This window comes from Leucoraja erinacea, chromosome 13, assembly GCF_028641065.1.
Source record: "Leucoraja erinacea ecotype New England chromosome 13, Leri_hhj_1, whole genome shotgun sequence".
In the NCBI taxonomy this organism is placed as follows: domain Eukaryota; kingdom Metazoa; phylum Chordata; class Chondrichthyes; order Rajiformes; family Rajidae; genus Leucoraja; species Leucoraja erinaceus.
The window spans coordinates 27,424,243-27,447,485 of NC_073389.1; the positions used below are offsets into that span (position 1 = coordinate 27,424,243).

A 23,243-nucleotide genomic window follows, 5' to 3' on the forward strand; every position below is an offset into this window, starting at 1 on the left:
AGGTTGGGAGTCTTCCTCAGAGTGATTCCGGGGGGAAGGAACCCAGTAAAGTGGGAACAGGACATAAGCTGGCAAGTGATAGGTTGATACAAGGTGGGAGGGGGGGGGTTAATTGGCAGGTAAGTGGACAAAGGCGAGAGATGAAATGGAGGCAAAAGAATGTCAAATAACGAGAGAAAATGAGCGCAATGTAAAATCAGAGAGGGGAATATAAATGGAAAGGGACGGGTTGGGGTAGAGGAGGCTGGAATAGTAGGAGAGTTGCCTGGGTGAGGGTTTCTGCATTGGAGAGTTAAGTTCTGCAGCGTGCACTGAAACTGCTTTCTGGTAACAGTGAAAAGTCTCTCACAAAATATTTTTGGATAATACCGATCATAGAACGTCCAGGTCTTATACAATGCTACTTTCAGTCTGAAGGATCTAGACCTGAAAATTCACCCATTCCTTCTCTCAAGATGCTGCCTGTCCTGCTGAGTGACTCCAGCATTTTATGTCTATCTTCAGCTACTTCATTCAAGACTGCTTATCAGTATTGGAACATTTAAACTAGCTAAGATCACACAGCTAGTATTGATAGGGAATATTAAATGTAATGATGTGAAATACAAAAAAAAACACTCAAATTGATAATCCAATTTATTTAAGTTATACTTGTAAAAAGTTTATATAAAACTACTGACTTTCAGTTTTGTTTTTTACAAAACAGTCCATCTCCACTCATCACTATTAGCACTTTAAATGTTTTAACAGTTAAGGCAGACAAACAAACTGTTGAAATGTATTAGCATTTGTTCTTCTAATAATACGTTTCTTGCTCCACCCAACCTAGTAACAAAAAGGAAGAAAAGTTAGGCCATTAATTTTGAAAGAGTAGAATACAAATTAAACAAAACTGTTCTGAAAAGGTGTTGCCCTTACTTCATTTTGAACCTGAAAGGAATAAATCAAAGTATAGTGTTCCTACTGTAGCTGGATCATGTCCAATATACTACATATATGTGCTTTTCATGCCCCATAAAACATATTTCATACTAATGAACTTAACTTAAAAGTGTTTGCCTAAAACTTTTAGCGAAAATATATAGTTCAAGGCAGAATCCTTAAAAGTAATGTACAGAGACATCTTGGAGTCCAAGCCCATAGCTCCCTGAAAGTAGCAACACAAATAGATAAAGTGGTAAAGGCAGCAAATTGGTATGCTGACCTTCACTGGTCAATGCATAGAGCACAAGAGTCAGGAGGTCATGTTGCAGCTTTATAAAACTTTGGTTAGACCCCATTTGGAGCATTGGGTGCAGTTTTGGTCGCCCCATTGCAGGTCCATAAGTAGTTTACCAGAATGCTGCCTGATTTAACGGCATTACTTATAAGAATAGGTTGGAAAACTCGAGTTGTTTTCTCTGTAGTGCCCAAGGCCCAGGGGAGACCTGACAAAAGTTTACAAAATTATGAGGAGCCTTGATCAGGTAAGAGTCAGAACCTCTTTCCACACCCTCCCTCCCCTCTGGCTAGAAATGTCAAAGACAAGAGGTTATAGCTTTATGGTCATGTCAAAGACTAGAAGCCATATCTTTAAGGTCAGATGAAGAATGTTTAAAGATGAAGTGTAGGCACGCTTTCTTTGTTTACACACGCAGTGCTAGGGATGCGTTGCAAGGGGTGGTGGTGGAACTAGGCATCATACTCAGTATAGACATCGTGGGCCTAAGACCTCTTCCTATGCTGTATTTTCAGATGTTAAAACCCACATACATTGCTTTCCAATTAAGTCTGCTTGGCACTGTTCTTAACTGCTTCAAGCATGCGGTGGTCCAGCCCCTCCTGAAAAATACCCAACTTAGACCCCACCTTGCCTAGCAACTACAGACCTATTTCCAAGCTGCCTTTCCTTTCAAAAGTCCTTGGAAAGGTAATTTTAAGTCAACTTAAGCCTTACTTTCACCAAAATACCATCTTGGAAACTTTCCAATCAGGTTTCAGGACACACCACAGCACAGAGTTGTGCTGTGTTGAATGTACATAACGACCTACTTCTCACCATTGACTCAGGTGACTGTGCAATCCTACTCCTTCTTGACCTCAGCGCAGCTTTTGATACAGTCGACCACGCCATCCTAATTGACCGTCTCCAGTACGTGGTTGGTATTGATGGCACTGCCCTGAGGTGGTTCGTCTCCTACCTCAGGAGTTTCTCGTCAAACCTAGGCAACTCTTTCCCTTCCCCAGCTATACTTTGCTGCGGGGTTCCACAAGGCTCCATCCTAGGCCCCATTCTCTTCTCCCTGTACATGCTAGCCTTAGGCCAAGTCATTCAAAGGCAAAGCATTTCCTTCCACTGCTACGCAGACGATACACAACTCTATCTCCCCCTGAAGCCCAACAACCGATCTAACCTACTCGGCCTTATCCACTGCCTCAAGGATATAAAGTGTTGGATGGCCCAGCACTTCCTCCAACTAAACGCAAGTCTGAGGTCATCCTACTCGGCCCCTCGGACTCAATCAAAATGATAGCAGGCAGCCTTGGAAGCCTTACCCCATTACTCAAACCTCACGTCAAAAACCTTGGTGTGATATTTGACTCCGCATTGAAATTTGACAAACAAGTCAATGCCGTGGTAAAATCTAGCTTCTTCCAGCTTCGGACGATAGCTAAAATAAAACAATTCCTCCAATTTGTCGACCTCGAAAAGATCATCCACTCATTTATCTCCTCCCGCCTTGATTACTGCAACTCCCTTTACACTGACATCAGCCAATCATCCCTGTCCCGCCTGCAATTACTCCAAAACGCCGCAGCGAGACTCCTGACCGGCACCTGGAAAAGGGACCACATCACCCCGATTCTGGCCTCTCTCCACTGGCTCCTTGTGCAGTTCCGAATAAATTTCAAGCTCCTTCTTTATGTATACAAAGCCCTTAATGGGCCTGCCCCCACCTACATCAAAAATCTGCTTACCCACCATACCACCTCCAGGACCCTCAGATCAGCCGACTTGGGGTTACTGACCATCTATGACGTCTAGGCATAAGCTCAGGGGCGACTGCGCTTTTGCGGTTGCAGCTCCTAGACTATGGAACAGCATCCCTCTTCCCATCAGAACTGCCCCTTCCATCAACTCTTTTAAGTCTAGACTTAAAACTTATTTCTACTCACAAGCCTTTCTTGAGGTCATCTGAGGGAGCGCTGTATGTATGTATCTATGTATGTATCGTTGATCTATGTACCACTCTTTCTAGCACGTAATTACCTGCACCAATGTAAAGCACGTTTGGTCAACGAGAGTAGTTTTTAAATGTGCTATAGAAATAAAATTGACTGGACTTGACAACACCTTGCCTCCTTGTTTCATACTCATGCAAATTACTTTTGGAGACACAAATGTCACAAGCACTACTAGATTACCTCCAGGGTTCCTACGGATGATGAACCTTCGTGCTTCATCGTAAAGAAATATTATAAGACTGTATGGAAAGGCACAGAACCACCAGCTGGGTCTGAAGAGAAACAAAATGAATTGCATTACAAACTGATTAAAAATTCAAAAGACATGCCAAAATATATACGAATACTAAAAAAAATGCTTACAATTCAGATTTAAAAACTCATTCTAAGAACCAAACAAAGGAAGGGCAGGAATGACTTACTTTAGTGGGTACATCCTGAGTGCTATATCAGTGCCAGGAGTGTATGAAAGAAAAGCAGCAAGGGCTGTCTCTTCAAACAAACCAAAGATAAGAATCTTGTTCCTAGAAAAAGAATTATCGTTGAAAAAGGAAAATCATTACTCAATCTACCAATGGAATCTTACAACTTATTCTGGCGTTTCACTAGTACGAGGAGCAACATATCTAATGACCACCACGCATTTGGAACTGAAGGTACTATCAGACGGATCAATCACACAAACACGATGCTGTCTTGAGACTTTGATCAATTCCCTGCAATCAAGGACGGGACTAATGACAACAACAGCATGTGATGGATAGAGCTGGCAGATTATAGCTCTCACAAGCCAAAGATGCAGAAGCTAATAATAATGCAATAGCAAGGGTTATACAATTTAGCATATTCCACGGACTGGAATTGATTTACAAAACACAAAGCTGGAGGAACTCAGCAGGTCAGATAGCATCTTTAGAGGGAATGGACAGGCGATGCTTCTGGTTGGGACCTGTCCTCAGACTGCAATTGAGTAGTTTTACTAGAGCTCACACTGTGTTCATCTGCTGAACACTTAGAATCTCGCTCCACGTTTTATTCTTATCTCATATACTGGCTCAAACCAGTAACAGTCTCTAATGTATTCCATGAGGATACCACCCCAATCAGCTAGGGGCAAAGAAAATAACATGGGAAGAGGAAATGTAAATCCTCAGTAAATTATTTAGTCAAATATCCCATGAATGGTTATTTTATATTGTTGATTGTTATTTCTCCTAAACACATTGGTGAGATATTTACTTCATTCCCTGTTGAAATACAGAGTTTCTTCTGGTCTTACAGATAACCAAGTCAGCCCACTGCACTACCACAATGCTGATGAAGAATGATGTGTGACAGGTATACTCGACAACTTTCCGCTGTGCATAAGTCTGAAAAATGACAAAAATTTAAATTAGGCGAGTAGGACGAGCTAGCTTGAATTTAAAAACTAAGAAATAGCAAGTGGAAAATGTGCACTGATAGTAAAATATAAATTTTATATTACTGAGCCATATTAAGATTCCCTGCCCAAATTTTCCACTTGGAAGTGAGTACAATTTCCCAATCCTGCGAAATTGAAAAGTAAATTCACCCACTGTCCTCAAAATCATTTCCAAGTCACATTTTCTCCTTCCATTTAATTCATAAATCTTCTCTAATTAGTGAAACAATTATTATTCATTCGTGCAAAGGAATGTTCTCACGAGCAGTTCATTTTCAGTGCTTTGATTTATCAGTCAGTGACCAAGTTTCCCAGTCTAAGTATTTCCACCTTGGAAAGAGGAAGTGGAACTAAACATGCACACACTAATCAATGACCACATTTTGAGGAAGTTCATCTTAAATTTACACATCATGAGGCAGGGAGGGTTTAGTTTAGAGATACAGCGTGGAATCAGGCCCTTCGGCCCACCGACTCCATGCCGACCAACGATCACCCATACACTAGTTCCACCTAGCACACCAGGGGATATTTACAGAAGCCAATTTTCCCACAAACCTGCACGTCTTTGGAGTGTAGGAGGAAACCGGAGAACACCTACACGATTATGGAGAAGGTGCAAACTCTGTACAGACAGCACCCGGATCTCCGGCGCTGCAAGGCAACATCTCTTCCGCTGTGTCACTGTTGTGGACAGTCATATTGGGGAGGTGAACACACCAAAGACTCAGCCAGATAGACATGACCATTGGGAGGGGCAGGCAGGTATTACAGCAGTCTCCTATAGCAGTCTCCTTCTCAAACAAGGATACTGTTGGGGGCTGGGAAAGATTCTCAGGGCAAATCGCAGCAGCAACATGAACAATGGTATTATGTCTGCCTCTGCTGAACAGCAGGGTAGGACTATATCCAGGCAAGCAATAACGATAGGCTTCTCTAAAGTCAGGGGTAAAGACAGGCTGCACAGAAAGATCATGGGGTCCAAGTCCATCACTCATTGAAAGTGGCAACACAAATATTTGCCTTCATTAGTCGGGGCACTGAGTACAAGAGTCAGGAAGTCATGTCGCAACTTTATAAAATTTAGGTTTGGCCGCATTTGGAGTCTTTGTTTGCATTTTTGTTCATTCCATTACAAGAAGGATGTGGAGGCTTTCGAGAAGGTACTGAAGAGGTTTACTAGGATGCTCTCTGGATTAGAGGGCAAGAGCTGTAAGGAACATAGGAATAAACCTAGGTTGGTTTCTCTGGAGCTTCAGAGGTTGAGGGGAGACCCAAAAGGAGTTTATAAAATTATGAGGGGCAGAAATAGGATAGACAGTCAGAATCTTTTCCCTGGGGTGGGAATGACAAATACCAGAGCGCATAGCTTTAAAGTAGGAGGGCAATGTTTAAAGGAGGTGTGCAGGGAAACTTTTCTTTCCCCCACAGAGGGTGAGCGGGGGCCTGGAACACGGTGCCAGGGTTGGCGATGGAGGCAGATATGATGGTAGCGTTTAAAGGCTTTTAGATAACCACATAGAGGGACATGGATCATGTGCAGGCAGAAGGGATTAGTTGAATTCAGCATCATGCTTGGTACAGACACCGTGGGTCAAATGGTCTGTTCCCGTGCTGTACTGTTCTATGTTCTATATTATAATTCGGAAGGCAGAATGTTGACAGTTACAAGTCCATGGCTATAATGTAAACACCTGAAGACAAGGGCTGGATGTATTCCAGTTAAAACCCCTCAGCTTTATCAGGCATGCCTGGTGTAGTACATAATGCAATTTATTTGGGTCGGGTTAACGTTTAATTGAAAAAGCATATGCAGACTGCTGTCCTTTATTTCACTGTTGTTTTTAGAAGGTTTCACTCACTCTAAAAAGGTGCTTTATGCAACGGTTAATGCTTTATTAGAATCAGAAAATCTATATGAACTGTATTTACATGTGACAAGATTATCAAAGTCATTATTAATTTTTTTTTTTTAATGGGACTTCAAAAGGCTATTATGCCCTAGGGCAGGGCACCGGGCAACTCTCACAGCTTGCTCCAGGTCACAGGTGGTTTCCTGGTGACATATGGCCCATTAAGAAAGAGCTGCACTTCTTTCTTAAGCACTTTCTGTAAATGTCAAATCTGGAAATCCAAATAACCACTCATACTGAAGATGAAAATTATCACATCCTTCAAAATAATTTGCAGTATTTGCATTTTTCCAGTAAACCCCTGAATAACCCATGTCCCACGCAGGAAAGTGTTTATTTTTGTAAAATGCGCCAGTTGGTGGTTTACAATCTTCGTGAGAAAGTTTGAATGTTCGCAAGTTTGCTGATCGCTAGCAAACACTAGTTGACTGCACTATTCCCAATACAGGTTTCTCTCAAGTCTGGAATCACTTAATCACAGCACACTGGAATTAGTTCTTCCTAATACATGGCAACAGGAAAGATATACATACCCATTGTTGGCCATAACTGTCTTCCACATTGTCTACCCACAAGTCATCCCATTTATCACGTATTCCAATTAAGTCTGACGGGAGGAACCCATTCTCAGCCAAGATCACAAAGTAAGTGAAAAAACCACCCAAGGCCTGGATCATTCCTGGATGAAAGCAATTTTTGTTTTAATTGTTGTTGCTGCTCGCGCGATACATTATTATTAATATGAATTCACCCAACAGAATTTAAGAATTGTAGGCAAACAGATAAGATAAAACTGTATATGGGTAAACATGTAAATTAAAATTGTGAAATAATAAAGAGATTGCATGACCTGCAAGAGCAAACCATAAATCCACTGACTGGATTATTATTCTGTAATAGTTTGGGGCAAGTTATAGAGACATTAGAGATGCTGACAGTACAAGTGCGACAATGGAAGATTTTAATTTTCAAGCTGGAAGGAGCAGAACATTGCAAATTGTAAAACAAAACAAACTTCAAGCAGGTATTGTGGAATGTTCGAAAACAAGATTTATGAGTTTAAATCAGTTTAAGTGATACGTTATGAATCTTAATTTACAATCTGGCTGAGGGAAGATACTTATGCAATGTTATCAAACTTAGTATAAGTTTAAGTCTGGAATTTGCCACAAAGTGGTTAGCTAAGTTGAATTGTAAGAGGCATTTGGTATAAAACATTACATACTTTTAAAACAAAACCACTGCTAAGTCAAAGGACCCCCCAAAATATGAGGCCCATTCAAATGGAAATAAATCTTTAAAATTATGACTGAAGAGGCTCACAAAGTTAAAATTGTTTGAAAGAGTAAAGGAAAAATTAAAAAAGAAAATATCATAGCCAAACGAATAAAGTCTATGTAAACCATGGGGGAAAAGGTGACTATGGAAAATGGCTCTATTAAAGGACAGATAAAAGTCAATGCTGATTACTAACAAGGGTTTGATTTATGCTAAATGAAATAGTGGAACATGTTGATAGTTGTAAATATTAAAAGTATTTGTGTACTCTTCAAAATAGTGGAAAGATAAAAACAAATGCATTAAATAAGTGAACAAATACTAACCTATCTGTCCATATGCCATGCTGATCAATCTCTCATTTACCAATTTGCCCGTCTTGGGATTACGCGGCTCTCTTTTCATTATATCGCTCTCAGCGTGTTCGTAAGCAAGAGAAATGGCAGGTACCTACAAAGGACCAAATGTCTTTGGTGACAACATGACACAGTATGATAGTGATAATCCAGAATGCTTGGTAGAAGGATGATAGATTTCCTGGACTATTGAATGTTATTCCTATTACTACTCAAATTCACCTTTCTTTCGAGCAGTGAACTCACAACCAGCCGGGAGCACGGATACCAGAACCTTGATGAACCAGATGCCCAACATTCCAAATGATGAAGGATTATCAGGGTACATCAAGTCATACTCGCATAACAATTACTAATATATTCACAATAGTCATGGTGCAACTTACTTAACTGGCAAGGCAAAATACAATTGTGAGGGTTTGCAGTGTCACATACAGGAGCAAATCATGAAACAAAGCCAACAGGAATAATACTGTTTCCAATCTCAATCACTGGCTCACAATACTCATACAGCCAAACAATAATTTAACATTAATCTAATTTTTTGCTCACTGATTTTATTCTCCCATGCGCCAATACATCACAGGCAATTTATAGTAGCCAATTAATCTACCAACCAGTTAGAGCTACCCTAAAGTGAAACCCAAACCACCACAGGGAGATCCTGCAAACTCCACATAGTTAGCACCAGACGTTAGGGTTGAATCTAAGTCACTGATTTGAGGCAGCAGCTTCACAAGTTTTCTCTGGACACAATAGGAAGCAACAATCGGAGTGCTTCAAAAATCAAATATAATGCAACATCAACAACTGTAAAACTCACCATGTCAGTACCCAGGTCAATGCAGAGGATGGTCACAGTTCCAAGTGGCAGTGGGACATTCGCAATAATAAATACCAGGAAGGGTGTGATTTCAGGGATGTTACTGGTTAAGGTGTATGCAATAGATTTCTTAAGGTTATCAAAAATTAGACGACCTACAAAACAAAATCAAGAAATTTGAAGCGGCAAGAAAAAGTTCTACAAATTTCTTTAAAAAAAAACAAATGGAAATAAAACGCAGAGTAATTCCTTGTTGTAAAGGCATTTTCTTTAGCTCTATATAGACTCAACTGGATGCCTCAAAATGTTAGATGTTAAATTATATGCCATAAATGCCTGCAGGTCTTAGTTTAGGTGTACTATTGTTTTGATTACCGAGGTACAGTGGAAAGCTTTTTGCATGCTACCCAATCAGATCAGATAATACTATACGCAAATTCAAGTACAATAGGAACAAAATATAGTTCTCAGCATTGCAGTGCATCAGTTCCTTACCTAAAGTCCAATGCTCATAATGGGTAGTGGGTGAATAAGATAGTACCCCACCTTATAGTACAGAAGCCTGATAACAGAGGGAAGCTGTTCCTCCTAGTAGCATCCAGATTCCAACATTTCTTTCTTGGAGTGAAAATGATAGCGCGGCCATGGTGGTGTTGGGCCTTGATGCTGGTACCTTTTTGAGGCAGTACCTCCTACAGATCCCTTTGATGGTGGGGAAATGATGGACCAGGCAGTGGCCACCACTCTATAATCCGCTTCGTTCTTGGGTATTCAAGTTGCCAAACCAGGTTGTGATGCAGCCAGTCAATATGCTCTCTACCATACACCTGTAGAAGTTCAAGAGTATTCGGTGACATATCGAATCTCCTTAATCTTCTAAGGAAGTAGAGGTGCAATTGGGCTTCCTTTATGATTGTATCAACGTGCTGGTTGAAAGTTAGATCGTCAGAGATCTGCACACCGAGAACATTGAAGTTGTTGACTCCCTCCACCACTATCTCATTGATGAAGACAGGTTCTTGGATCCTCGGTTTCCCTTTCCTAAAGTCACCAATTAGCTCATGGGTCTTGCTGACATTGAGAGCAAGGTTTTTGTTCTGGCATTATTCAATCAGATAATCAATCTCATTTCTGTACTGCAATCCATCATTACCCAGTACCCCAGCAAAAAAACAAGTTGCAATCTGCTAACAGAGTAGAATCTCATGCTTTCCTTTTGAGGACCATTGAGGGACAACAATAAGCATGCATACAGGTTAGCAGTAACTAGAAATTAAAATACAACAGTAAGACTAAAACTGGGAACAGCTATGTTTAAAAAGTGTTCCCATTGTCAAAGAAAAACAATTGTAAAATTCTGGCCATTTTCTTTAAAAAAAAATAAAGGTTACCCACCTTCTTCCACGCCAGTGACAATGGAGGCAAAGTTATCATCCAACAGTATCATGTCAGCAGCTTGTTTGGAGACATCAGAGCCAGCAATACCCATAGCAACACCAATATCAGCCATCTTTAGAGCAGGAGAGTCATTCACACCATCACCTGTGACAGCTACGATTGCACCCTGCATTAAAGTCAGTCAAAATAGGATCCATTAAAAAAAAATACCGATTTAAAAAATTCTTTAACATCTTTTTTTTCACAAAACTTTTCCACAAAGAATAGTGTAGCAAAGTCCTGGGTCAGCACTTCCTGCTTTGTTTTATGAATAGAGATCGGGCAAACGGGAAAATGTGGCAGCATACCACGTGCCTTCACCCATATGCAAAGATTGACATGATAGAGGCAGAAAACAAATCCAGCTTCACTCAATCACATCTGGTGCTTTTACTAGCTTTGAATAATTTGAACCAAGTTCACACTGTACAAATTTATTTTTCAAAAAAGCCTCTAAATTAAGGAGGAAATTATATATGCCAAAATTCTGCGCAGTTATTTAATGAGTGACAAGGGGGGGGGAGATAGCATTTTATTCCCAAATGGAAGAGTTGGTAGTATTGTGTGTAGTTATGGTCGTCGCAGTAGAGGAAGGATGTATAGACTTTAGAGAGGGTCTAGAGAAGTTTTACCAAAATAATGCCTGGATCAGCAGGTATCAGTAACAGGGAGAGGTTGGACAAACCTGGATGGTTTTCAATGGAACACGAGGTTGAGGGGACATCTGATAGTATATAAAATCGAGAAGCAGACAGTGTAGCATCATACATTGTGGAAACAGGCCCTTCGGCCCAACTTGCCTGAGCCGGCCAATATGTCCCATCTACACCAGTCCCATCTGCATGCATTTGGCCCATATCCAGAGCTGCCAAGTTTTATCAGAGCATTTCAGTATTCTAGTACCTGAAAATCAGTATTTTGCTGAGGAAATTAGTATTTTTACGCGGTGCCATTTTGCTGAAAAAAAGTGTTTTTTAATGTGCGGTTATACCCATGTAAGAGTACAAGAATACGTAACTTTACTACCAATTGACATGTCTTCTACGCACCTTACTTGACAGTGCATTAATTGCCATCTCTTTGTATACTGCTGTTTGAACAGCTGCTTCCTGCTTTTAGCACCAGGTGATGATGTAGAAGCCATTTTGGAAGCCTCCCTCTAAACCTTAAACCTGGAGCAGGACAGGCAGATCAAAGCTTCCAGATCTTGAAATTTAAAATACTAATAGATTTACTCTGCTATAATTTTTAGAGGAACAGTATGACTTTTTATATTCTTGCATTTTTTAAGCAGCAAGATGAAACATTAAGTCGGGCTGATTTTTTAAAAATCTGAATTTTACAAAGCAAATCCGTACATCCGTATTCTGATCTCATTGCCTTACAAAATACGGAAAATCCGTACTACTTGGCAGCTCTGCATATCCCTCTAATTCTGTCCTATCCAAGCACCTGACTAAATGTTTCTTAAACGTTGCGATAGCACCTGCCTCAACTACCTCCTCCAGCAGCCTAGTTCCATACACTCACCACCCTTGTGTGGTTAGAATATTTTTTCCAGAAGAAATAACAAATAGCAAGGGGCATAGCGTTAAGGTGAGTTGGGCAAAGTTTAAAGGTGATGCACAGGACAAGATTTTGTTTTACACAGAGGGCAATGAGTGCCTGGAATACACTACCGGGGTTGATGGTGGTGGAGGCACATGTGACAGAGGCATTTAAGGTAATTTTAGACAGGCACATGGATATGCAGGGAATGGAGCGGTATGGATTCTGTGCGGGCAGATAAGAATTGGTCTTGGCACAGACATTGTAGGCTGAAGGGCCTGTTGCTGTGCTGTACTGTTCTAGGTTCCAAGTCTAGTTTCCTACCTGTCGCTGGCAGCCCTCCACGATAATCAGTTTCTGCTGAGGTGAAGTCCGAGCAAAGACTATCTCAGTGTGAAACCTTAAAAGGTCATCCAACTGTTCTGGGGTTAATTCCTTAAGATCTGTTCCATGGATCACACAAGCTTTGGCATCCCTGCGATACAAAATGCAACAATATATTCACAATTTACTATCATCCTTAATTTTCTTTTAAGCAATTCAACACGTATTATTCTAGGTAAAAGCAGAATAAATGCTAAAGCAAGCGTTTCTCAACCTTTTTACCCTTGTGGAACCCCTGAAATAATTTTCATGTCTCAGGGAACTACTACATAAAAATTATTTCTAAGTTTATTGACAAAGCAAAAAAAACTGAAACAAACTTTTCATAAACTAACTGAAACACACACAAATAAACTTTTGATAATCTAACAAAAATAAACAAACATACTTAATTTTTTTAAATCCATATAACATCCCTAAATGTTGGGTAAAAATTACTAAATAACGTGAGTGAATGAGGGACTGTACCTGCACGCCAGGAAGCATGGACAGGACTGATGGAGACCGTACATGCTTCTGTACTCGAGTCACTTGATGATACACAAATCCATCATGTACAGCTCCTGTCCACTGATGGCCATTTCACACTGGCGCCGGATAGACGTTGCTAAATGTGACGTCACTAAATATGCTAAATAGACGTCACTAAATATGTGGTACGTGTATAATAAAATTACGAATATGAAATTAAATGCAAAAATGACTCAAAAATGCATTTACATATGATTAGCCCATTTATCACTATTTCTCTCAGAACTCCTAGCGACCTCTTGCGGAACCCTAGCATTCCGGGGAACCCAGTTTGAGAAACGCTGCTATAAACACAGCTGGGATAAGTAACATCTGGAAAGTTAACAGGAGTAACTGTATCAAGGCAAAATCTATTGTCAGACAAGCCAGACACCCTCAAATAGAGTAGAAACATTTAGTGACAATAATGCCTGGTATTTTCACCCTCTGCATTATCCATCTAGGTTTAAGATAAGTAACCAATTTTAACTTCCGTCAACAGTGTTTAATTGTCATATATACTGACAACAAAACAAATAAATTCTAACTTGCAGCAGTTCTACAGGCCTGTAAACACACTAGCAAAGATAAATAAACAAAAATTCAGCAACCAGTGGTCTGGCATCTCATTTGATCTGGACAAAATTACAAGAGCGTACAGCAGTTGTCTGTCTTTTCAGTTTTATTTTTATTTTTTAGTTAGTTAAAGTGTTTTGTTTGGAGGTCTAGACTTTTTTGTGTGGGGGGTGGGGAAGGGGGAAACTGCCTTTCAGGGTCCCTACCTGGTCGGAGAGGCAGCTTTTCTCTAGGCTGCAGTTACGACCCGTCCTCGCGGCCTACCAGCGGGCCTGGAGTGGCGTTTCCTGTCGCGGACCTCCCAGACCCTCGGCTTCGGCGGTGGCACAGCGCTGGAGCGCTATCGTGGAGCGGGCGATGCCTTGCCTGGGTCGCCGTGCTGGAGCTCCGGTGAGCTGAGACCGCCGGGAACAACATCGCGGAGCCGCGGGACTGGAGCGGCCAGCGGCGCTGAACTTAACATCGGGAGCCTGGGATCTCTATATGAGATCGCCAGTTGTGGAGCTCCATCCGGAGCGGCCTTGTCGGCTTCGGAAGCAGTGGCCTCCAGTATGGAGGCGGCCGTTCCAGGGTTCCCAAGCCGCTGTGAGGACTCTCCCGACGCCGGAGCACCACCACCCGGCGAGAACGGCCAGGAACATCATGCCTCCGTAGAGGCAACTGTGGAGGCCTCAATAGGCCCGACTATGGGTGAACTGGGGTTGGGGACTGGACTTTGTGCCTTCCCTCATGGTGGGAGCCATTGTGGGGGGATGTTCTTTGTGTTTAAGACTTTGATTGGTGTTATGTCTGTATTCTTTTTTTGTGTGCTGCAAAATGGCAAAAAGCATTTCACTTCACTACACCTCAGTGTATGTGAATGTGACTAATAAAATACAGTTGACCTTTGAACCCCCCCCCCAGAAGTCCGTCTGAAAATGTGGCACCTAGACCGGGGTGAGGTGGCCGATTTCAACCCCATCAGGACTTCCATGCCGATCGAATTTGCCCCCTGCGGCCAGCTCTATGGGACTACAGCCCGGCCAGAACCGGTGGGTTCGTTCTCACAGCCTACTTCTGTGGGTGGCATCTCAGCCCCCCCCCGAATTCCAGTACCATTGGACTCCACTCGGGAGGTCATGTCCTCTGTTGCTCAGGCAAAACAGATAATCCATCAAGACTCTGGAACTAAGGGTGCTGGAAACTCAGTGTGGACCTGTATTGCGTAGCAATAATAGTATAAAATCTGTAGTGCATCCGAAGACATAATCATTGAGCTTAGTTTTGTTGTTGAGAAGTAGCAGTTCTTGAACCGGGTCACAGTTTTCAGACTTCTATAACTTCTCAACTGTCGGAGCAAACAAGACATGGCCAGGGTTGTGTGGGTCTATGATGACATTGGCTGCCTTTTTGAAGCAGTGCCTCAGTGCTGTAGTCCAGCGATCAGGTAATCCCATATAATTCTCAAATTAAATCTGGTACTTTATGGGCTGAGCAATTACATCTTTATTGAGCAAGTCAGTTGAAGAGTTATGGAATGATGGAACACTTGCAGCACTCCCCTCCAGCGACACAAGAACGAGAAAACCTGGCCAAACTGGTTTTGTGCTCATCCAACAGTTAAATAGACACAAGGAACTGCAGATATTGTAACCTTGAACAAAGCAAAGTGCTGGAATAACTCAGCAGGACAAACAGCATCCGTGGAGGGCATGGATAGGTGACGTTTCAGATCAGGACCTTCACACAGAGTTACTTCAGCACTTTGTTTTGCAGTTAGATAATCTCAAACAAGATGGAAGCCAAACATTACAACTGTTCTCAGATTGCCAGCGATTACCTGGGGTTAACCTCACTGACAGGAATGTTCAGACGAGCAGCAATGTCTTCTACAGTCTCAGTGCCTTCCGAGATGATCCCCACACCTTTTGCGATGGCTTTAGCAGTGATTGGATGGTCACCAGTTACCATTATAACCTATGAAATTCAAAATAGGAATCAATATGTAAAAGAAAATGCCAGCAGCCTTCTCAAAAAAATACACCCTCGTCATTTAAATAACTGTCGACATACATCTGGCAAATCTCTTGAAAAGATTTGCCCTCCACTGGGATTATAATGGATTTAAAATTAAGGAAGTGACTGCATTATTGTGAAAAGGTATCAGTAATAGTTAAGCAAATTAGTTATCAAAAACGCTCTGCAGGGATTGGTTTTAATAATTATTTTCCACCACTTTGTTAATAGTCTGATAACGTTAATATGCTCATGAATCCCAAAGTAGGAAGAGCTATAATGAACTCACAACTGAGGGGAAATGGCCAAAAACCTGTGATTTCTCAATCAAAGGTATCTCTTTTGGAACCTTTTGCAGTATTGATCACAAAGTCGTTTAATTGTCACCTCGATGGCAGGACTGGACATCCATTGTAAAACAAAAGTGCGAGAGTAATTGAGTGTATCAGGAAGCATCTATGGAAGGAATGAATTGCTGACATTTAGGGTTGGGATCCATATTCAAACACGTCTGAAGGGATCTGATCCGAAAAAAATCTGTCTATTCCCTCCACAGATGCTGGCTGGCCTGCTGAGTTCCTCCATCACTTTGTGCTTTACTCCCAGGTCCATTTTCACCTTTCCAGGAGCAGCTTGAGAATCACCTTTAATGGCTTCACTTACCACACCCCAGACTTTCCTTTCTAATGTTCCCCATGGACTTGTTTTACTTCTCGTCCACACTTGGGCACCATTATCCCAAAACAATGTCACTTTCCACACCCGATGGTGCCTGGAATTCTCACCAGAACCTGCTTTGACCAGTCACCGAATAAAACAAAGTGCTGGCGGAACTCCTCTCCACCCATGTTCCTCCTTGGCTTTACTTTCACTCCTCATTCCTTACCTGACATCCCTTTATTTCTTATTCACCTCTAGCCTTTACCACGATCCCCAACGATCTGCCAATCGTGCTGCCGCCCTCACTTCTATCTACCTATCACTTGCCCACCCCACCTCTCTCTTCCAGTTTCCCCCCCTCCTCCCTCACCACTCTGAAGAAGGGACATGACCCAAAATGTCACCTGTCCTTTTCCTCCAGCACTTTGCTTATTGCTCAGCATTCCAGCATTTGCAGTCTTATGCCTCCATTGATCAGTCTACTGTAGGATACTGGGGATTTTGTCCGGACTAAAGGAGGCGTCAGATCATCAGTTGCCGGAAAATCAGCGGTGGACCTGTATATTTTTTTTCCTAATGCCCAATTCCAACTCTGCCTCAGCTCATCTATTCAAATCTTGTTCTGCACTCCCATAACTCATGATTTCACCAATTGCACTGCTTGCTGACCTCCTTAGTCTTACATGCACAAAACTGATTTCTTGAAAATAATGTCCTTATGCTAACTCACACCAAGTCACGATGAACTAGCACCAAGCTAACCGGCATTCTTCAGGCGAAGCAGAAGAATGTTAAAGTTGACAGCTTTGAAAGTTCACAATATTAAAACCTCTTAACTATCATGACTGGCATATTAGCAAAGTATAACACAAAGTGCTGGAGTAACTCAGCGGATCGGGCAGCATCTATGGAGAACATGGGCAGGTGACATTTCTGGTCAGGTTTGAAGGGTGCACAACTCAAAATGTTGCCTGTCCATGTCCTTTCGAAATTGGTCCACTTTGTTGAAATTTCATAATGTACACAATTAGAACCTCCAATCAATGTATAGGAGCATAATTAGACCATTCGGCCCATCGAGTTTACTCTGCCATTCAATCACGGTTGATCTATCTTTCCCTCTCAACCCCATTATCAAGCCTTCTCTCCGTAACCCCTGACACCTTGCATTCATGTGCAATTATCTCGTATCTAACCTCGAGCAGAACAATGTAATGCTGCAAATCTCACCACAAATTAATTACCACACATCAGCACCACCCTTGACTTTACCTTGATCCCAGCACTCCTGCACTTGCCGACAGCATCTGGTACAGCAGCACGAGGTGGATCAATCATAGACATCAGTCCAATAAAGCAAAGACCCTCGGTAGGAAAGTTTGGCTCTTCAGGTTCAAACCGAAACCCATCAACAAACTTATCGTCAGGAAGGTTATAATGGCAGAACCCTGCAAGAGGAGGAAATAAATTCACCAGGTCAAATGTATTTGGATAAACTGAGCCTATCTTCCCAAATAAGTGCCTTGTTTGGAAGCGTATCTGGGAAGATTTGAGTTATGCTCTTTCAGTTTAGTTTATTGTCACGTGTACCGAGGTACAGTCAAAAGCTTTTGTTGCATCCAAATCAGTCAGCAGAAAGACAATGCACGATTGCAATCGAGTCATCTGCAGTGTACAGATACATGATAAAGGGAGTAATGTGAATAACGCTTAGTGCAAGATAAAATCAAGTAAAGTCCGATCAAAGACAGTCTGAGGGTTGCCAGCAAGGTAGATAGCAGCTCAGGACTGCTGTCTGGTTGTTGGTTGGATGGTTCAGTTACCTGATAACAGCTGGGAAGAAACTGTCCCTGAATCTGGAGGATTCAGCTTAGTTTGGTCATAGCTCTGAAAATGCCAGCTAACTTAATTAACTGAATTTAAATTCCCTGGTTACACTGTAGGATTTCAGTACAGGTCTCATCTCCACCCTTGCCTTCAGACTCAAATTTCAATCCTTACCTAGCACTCTCTCCCCCAAGCCACCCAGCTCCATGTAGGCGTTCTGGAAACCTTCCTTCATCTCGGAGTTCAGGGGATGCTCCTCGCCATTCAGAAGGATAGTGGTGCAGCGGTCTAGAATCCGTTCCGGTGCTCCCTTCATCACCAGCAAGTAGCGGCTGTTACCTTTTTCATTCTCGTGTATGGATAGCTAAAGATAAAAATTGGTGAAACAAAGACCAGCCTAGAATGCTTATAATAAGATAGACTTCCACGACCAGTTTGTGAAGATGTCGGAAATACAATATAAATTTAGAAAATGTTGGAAATATGGAGATCAAGCCACGTCAGTGGGATGAGGAAAAAGTCACGGTTTCAGATCAGAGACCCTTTAATGGAACTAAAAAGGCAACAAAAGCACCTTGTTAAGCTCCATGGCAAGTGAGGGGTATGTAGCTGATAGAGGAAAACAAAGAGTAAACTATAAACACGATATGATCAACGAGTGAATAGCAGCAGATAGTGGGAGAGAGCAAAGACCAAAGAACGTTAAACAAAATGTAGAAACAAAGAACTGCAGGTGCAGGTTTAAAAAAAAACCCACAAACTGCTGGAGAAACTCAACATGTCAGGCAGGATCTATGGGGAAATGGATAGGCGAAGTTTCGAGTCAGGACCCAAAACTTCAAAATGCCCAGTAGGAAGCCTCGGCAGAACTGCTGCCAGAACCAGATAACTGCAATTACAGCCTACCCTAGTGGTCACCCTAGTTAGACCGTGTCAGAAACACCTCTCCTCTCTGCAGCTTTTGTCTCCTTTTCAGTTCTGTCAGAGGACATCATAGCAGCGCAGCTGGTAGAAACATAACAAATATGTGCAGAAGTAGAGCTACTGCCTTACAGCACCAGAGACCTGGTTGCGATCCTGACCTCGGGTGTTGTCTGTATGTAATTTACAGGTTCACTGTGTCGCCATGAGTTTCCTCCGGGGGCTCACATAGCTCTCTAACGGGCTGCTATTGCTCAACCTTGCTGAATCTCTCTTTACCTGATATTTATTGGTGGAGTTGAATGGTATTTCCACAATCTTTTGGTTGCGATCCCTCATCTGCTGAACCGATCCACAACAGAGCTCGATACACTTCAAGAGAGCAGATTCTGAGGCATCTCCAGCAACACTTCTCTGAATAAAATTGGAAAGTAGATGGTTGGTTAATGGTGATTAGTTCATCTAGTATCACAGATATAAGTATCACAGAAACAGATAGTTCTCAAGAGTTAGATTTAACTCTTAGGGCTAAGGGGGGAAAAGCCAGAACGGGGTACTGATTTTGGATGATCAACTATGATCATATTGAATGGAAAATAGGTGCAGGAGTGGGCTATTCGGCCCTTCGAGCCAGCTGATCATCTAAAATCAGTACCACATTCCCGTTTTATCACCCATAATCCCTTGATTCTGTTACTATATCCAACTCCCTCTTGAATACATCCAGTGAATTGCCCCGTTTGCCTTCTGTGGCAGAGAATTCTACAGATTTACAACTCTCTGGGTGAAAAAGTTTTTCTTAAACTCAGTCCTTAATGGCTCACCACTTATTTTTAAACTGTGACCTCCTGGTTCTGGACTCCCCCAACATTGGGAACATTTTTCCTGCATCTAGCCTGTCCAACCCCTTAATAATTTAATGTTTCTATAAGATCCCCTCTTATCCTACTGAATTCCAGTGAATGACACTGGATTTTAACAGTACATTTTAACATATTTATTGGCAGTGTTTCTTCAGACAGTTCTGATTTCACACATTTCAGGGAATCCACTGAGGGAAGATAAATTTATGTGTAGGAAGGAACTGCAGATGCTGGTTTACACCAATGATAGACATAAAATGCTAATGATAAAAGTATCATTATTCAACAGGGTTAAGGTAAACTCACTGAAGTCCTCAAATGTTCCAAGGACTGGAATTCATCTTAAAATGGGATAAATCATTTCAGGACATACTCCACTCACCTGAAGTTTTAAGATTTAAATATCAGCTCCAAATCTATTATATGGCATACAGAATACAATAAACACAACATCAGATGTTTTATCACACGCTGGTGAGAGCACATTAGGAATATTGTGAGCATTTTTGGGCCTCATATCTGACAAAGTATGTGCTAGCTTTGGTGAGGGTCCAGAGGTTTGAGAATGACCTCAGGGTTGATTGGAATATCGTATGAAGAGCATTTGAAGGTTCCGGGCCTGGACTCGCTGGACTCCGGGAGGCGCTACAGGTCTCACCGTTGCCGAACCAGCAGGTCCAGGAACAACTTCTTCCCGGCGGCTGTCACTCTACTCAACAACGTACCTCGGTGACTGCCAATCACCACCCCCCCCTGGACACTTATTATTATTTATTCAAATCATATGCTATGTCGCTCTTCCAGGGAGATGCTAAATGCATTTCGTTGTCTCTGTACTGTACACTGACAATGACAATTAAAATTGAATCTGAATCTGAATCTTTTGAAGGATGAGGGGGAAATCTCCTTTGAAACCTACCAGACAATGGAAGGCCTAGACATAGTGGATGCGTGAAGGATGTTTCCAGTAATGGGAGAGTCTAAAACCAGAGGGCACAGCCTCAGAATAAACAGACGTATCTTCAAAATAAAGGCGAGGAGGAATTTCTTTAGCCAGAGGGTGGTGAATCTGTGGAATTCATTGCCACAGATAGCCGCGGAGGCAGTCATTGGGTATTTTTAAGGCATAGATTGATATGTTCATGATAAGGAAGGGCGTCAAAGGGTACGGGGAGATGGCAGGAGAATGGGTTGAGAGGGAAAAATAGATTAGTGCTGATGGAATGGCAGAGTAGACTTGATGGGCTGAATGGCTTAATTCGGCTCCAAAGTCTTACAGTCTAATTCTACCAGCACACACAGGAAATTCTTGAGTTAAGGTAATGAAGCGTAGCGTTTTAAAAGAGCAGGTCAAAACTGCCACAGAAAAGAAATCTGATACAACAGTCAATATAAATGTAGCTTACTTTAGCTTTAAGTAAATATAACAAATAGCTTATCAAATGATTCAACACCATACTTTACTGTTGGGAACAATTTAAAATTTAAGTTGGTTGTTATTTAAAAGAACATTATGCCTCACAGATATTTAATCAGCAGGTCTGGGAAGAAAATGCCAAGTAATGCTTACTTTTGCACTCCTTTGTAATCATGAAATTTCCATAATTGACACGAGGTGACTAATATGATGGAGGGCTACAGCACAAAACCAAGCTCACCTTCAAAATTGGCACAGAATCTTGCCCTGCCTGGAAAACAGCCCGGTTGCATAATGCAGCAACACGGGAAAGGGCAGTCCAAGTTGGTGAAGTCTTGTCGAAAGATACACCTAAGGAGGTTAAACACAAAGTTAAATTGGACTTTGTCATCACATTTTGGGAGTGATCGACTTTCATAATTTTAGAATTTGTGTTATATTAACTTCTACAACTTAAAAAATGTCTGAAGAGTTTTGACAAATGACAAGTCAATATGAATCAGTCTCTCTATGAGCAGCACAATGCAGCAGCAGTTAGGCGCAAGATAACTGATAAACCTCCTAACTTTGTATTGTATGGTAAACTACAACAGACAACTATTATAATTTGGACTTCGTCAAGAATTTACTTGCACAGCTGGCTCTTTGACAAGAGGCAGCCACATACGAACATGACAAAGATATTTCAAACTAAATATATGCACCTATTCATCTCATGGAGTTTAGCCAATTTGTTTTAATTGCTCAAAGCAAAGATGAGGTAAAAGATGTCCTTGTCTGAAAAAATGTGACTGAATAAAGTCATATAATCAGACCAAAAAATATTCTATTTTCCTTACCACTCTGGTTTTCAGTTGTGTCAGCTTCATGAATCTGGCTGTCAAACCACATGTGAGCTACAGTCATTCGATTTTGTGTCAGCGTTCCAGTTTTGTCAGAGCAGATGGTAGAGGTGGATCCGAGTGTCTCCACAGCCTCGAGATTCTTCACCAGGCAGTTTTTCCGTGCCATACGTTTCGCAGTCAGGGTGAGGCACACCTAGAAACAAGACAAATCGATCATTTGGCCAAATGCTTCAGCCACCAATATCATAACGTGTAACCCATTAGCCTGTTGATCACCTTTACCAACCATCTATTACAGCGAGAGGGAAGAAAACTAAATATTATTTTATTACAGCTGCTTGGTCTTAAAATACTCAAGAGAGCACAGATGCTAGAATCCGGAGCAAAATGCAAACTGCTTGCAGCACTGCAGAGTTACTGCAGTCGCTGGAATCTTGAGCAAAACAACGTGCTGGAGTAACTTAGTGGGTTAGGCAGCATCTGTGGAGGAAATGGCCAGGTTACATTTTGGGTTGAGATCCTTCTTCACAATAGTGGGTCTGGCAATATCTGTGGAGAGAAACTGACAGGCATTGCAGGCTTTGAAACTTTTTAAGGATGGTCCAGCATTTTGTTTTTAGCTCAATCTGACAACACATTTCCCTTCAAATTACATCTAATTTCTCAAAACCCTTCCAAATTTCCTGCCGTTTCTTCTGCTTTTAGAATCACTGGAATGCAAGCTGGCCAGATTCCACACCAGGTTTACCAAAAAGCTGGCTGAATGAAAATGAAATGCCATTGCATACCGTGACGGTGGCGAGTAATCCCTCTGGCACATTGGCAACAATGATTCCGATCAAGAAGATGACTGCTTCAAGCCAGGAGTATCCCAGGATGAGTGAGAGAATGAAAAAGGACACACCAAGGAAGACCGCCACTCCAGTGATGATGTGGATGAAATGCTCAATCTCAGCAGCAATCGGAGTCTGTCCAACCTCCAGTCCAGATGCTAACGTGGCAATTCTGCCCATTACAGTGTGGTCACCCGTATTAACGACAATACCTCGAGCAGTACCTAGAATGACAAGTGTGACATCTTTATTTAGCTAAATTCAATTTATACCTTTGAAGGCTTGGTTAGCAGACGAGTTAGGCAGAAGGGCCGGCCGGGAGAAGGATTTGTGATACATCTGGCAATAACTTTCATGGAAAAGGTTTTATAACCAAATAAAACTTTTCTAATCGATCCAGGAGAACGAA

The 23,243-nt window shown here is 41.8% G+C and overlaps 1 protein-coding gene across 1 annotated transcript in view; it reads right to left on the reverse strand.

Annotated features, from left to right (window-relative positions):
* Nucleotides 1-623: 623 nt before the first annotated feature.
* The window catches only part of LOC129702739 (sodium/potassium-transporting ATPase subunit alpha), a 50,490-nt gene continuing 27,870 nt past the window's right edge, over nt 624-23,243 (reverse strand). The window contains exons 8-23 of the mRNA XM_055644680.1: nt 22,790-23,058; nt 21,996-22,194; nt 21,398-21,507; nt 19,156-19,290; nt 18,130-18,319; nt 17,401-17,576; nt 15,293-15,429; nt 12,328-12,478; nt 10,414-10,582; nt 9,019-9,173; nt 8,166-8,289; nt 7,095-7,240; nt 4,465-4,595; nt 3,648-3,749; nt 3,406-3,497; nt 624-825 (exon numbers count right to left, since the gene is read on the reverse strand). Of these exons, the coding sequence (XP_055500655.1) occupies nt 797-825; nt 3,406-3,497; nt 3,648-3,749; nt 4,465-4,595; nt 7,095-7,240; nt 8,166-8,289; nt 9,019-9,173; nt 10,414-10,582; nt 12,328-12,478; nt 15,293-15,429; nt 17,401-17,576; nt 18,130-18,319; nt 19,156-19,290; nt 21,398-21,507; nt 21,996-22,194; nt 22,790-23,058 (2,315 nt within the window). The 3' untranslated portion in view covers nt 624-796. The remainder of the gene's footprint in view (nt 826-3,405; nt 3,498-3,647; nt 3,750-4,464; nt 4,596-7,094; nt 7,241-8,165; nt 8,290-9,018; nt 9,174-10,413; nt 10,583-12,327; nt 12,479-15,292; nt 15,430-17,400; nt 17,577-18,129; nt 18,320-19,155; nt 19,291-21,397; nt 21,508-21,995; nt 22,195-22,789; nt 23,059-23,243) is intronic.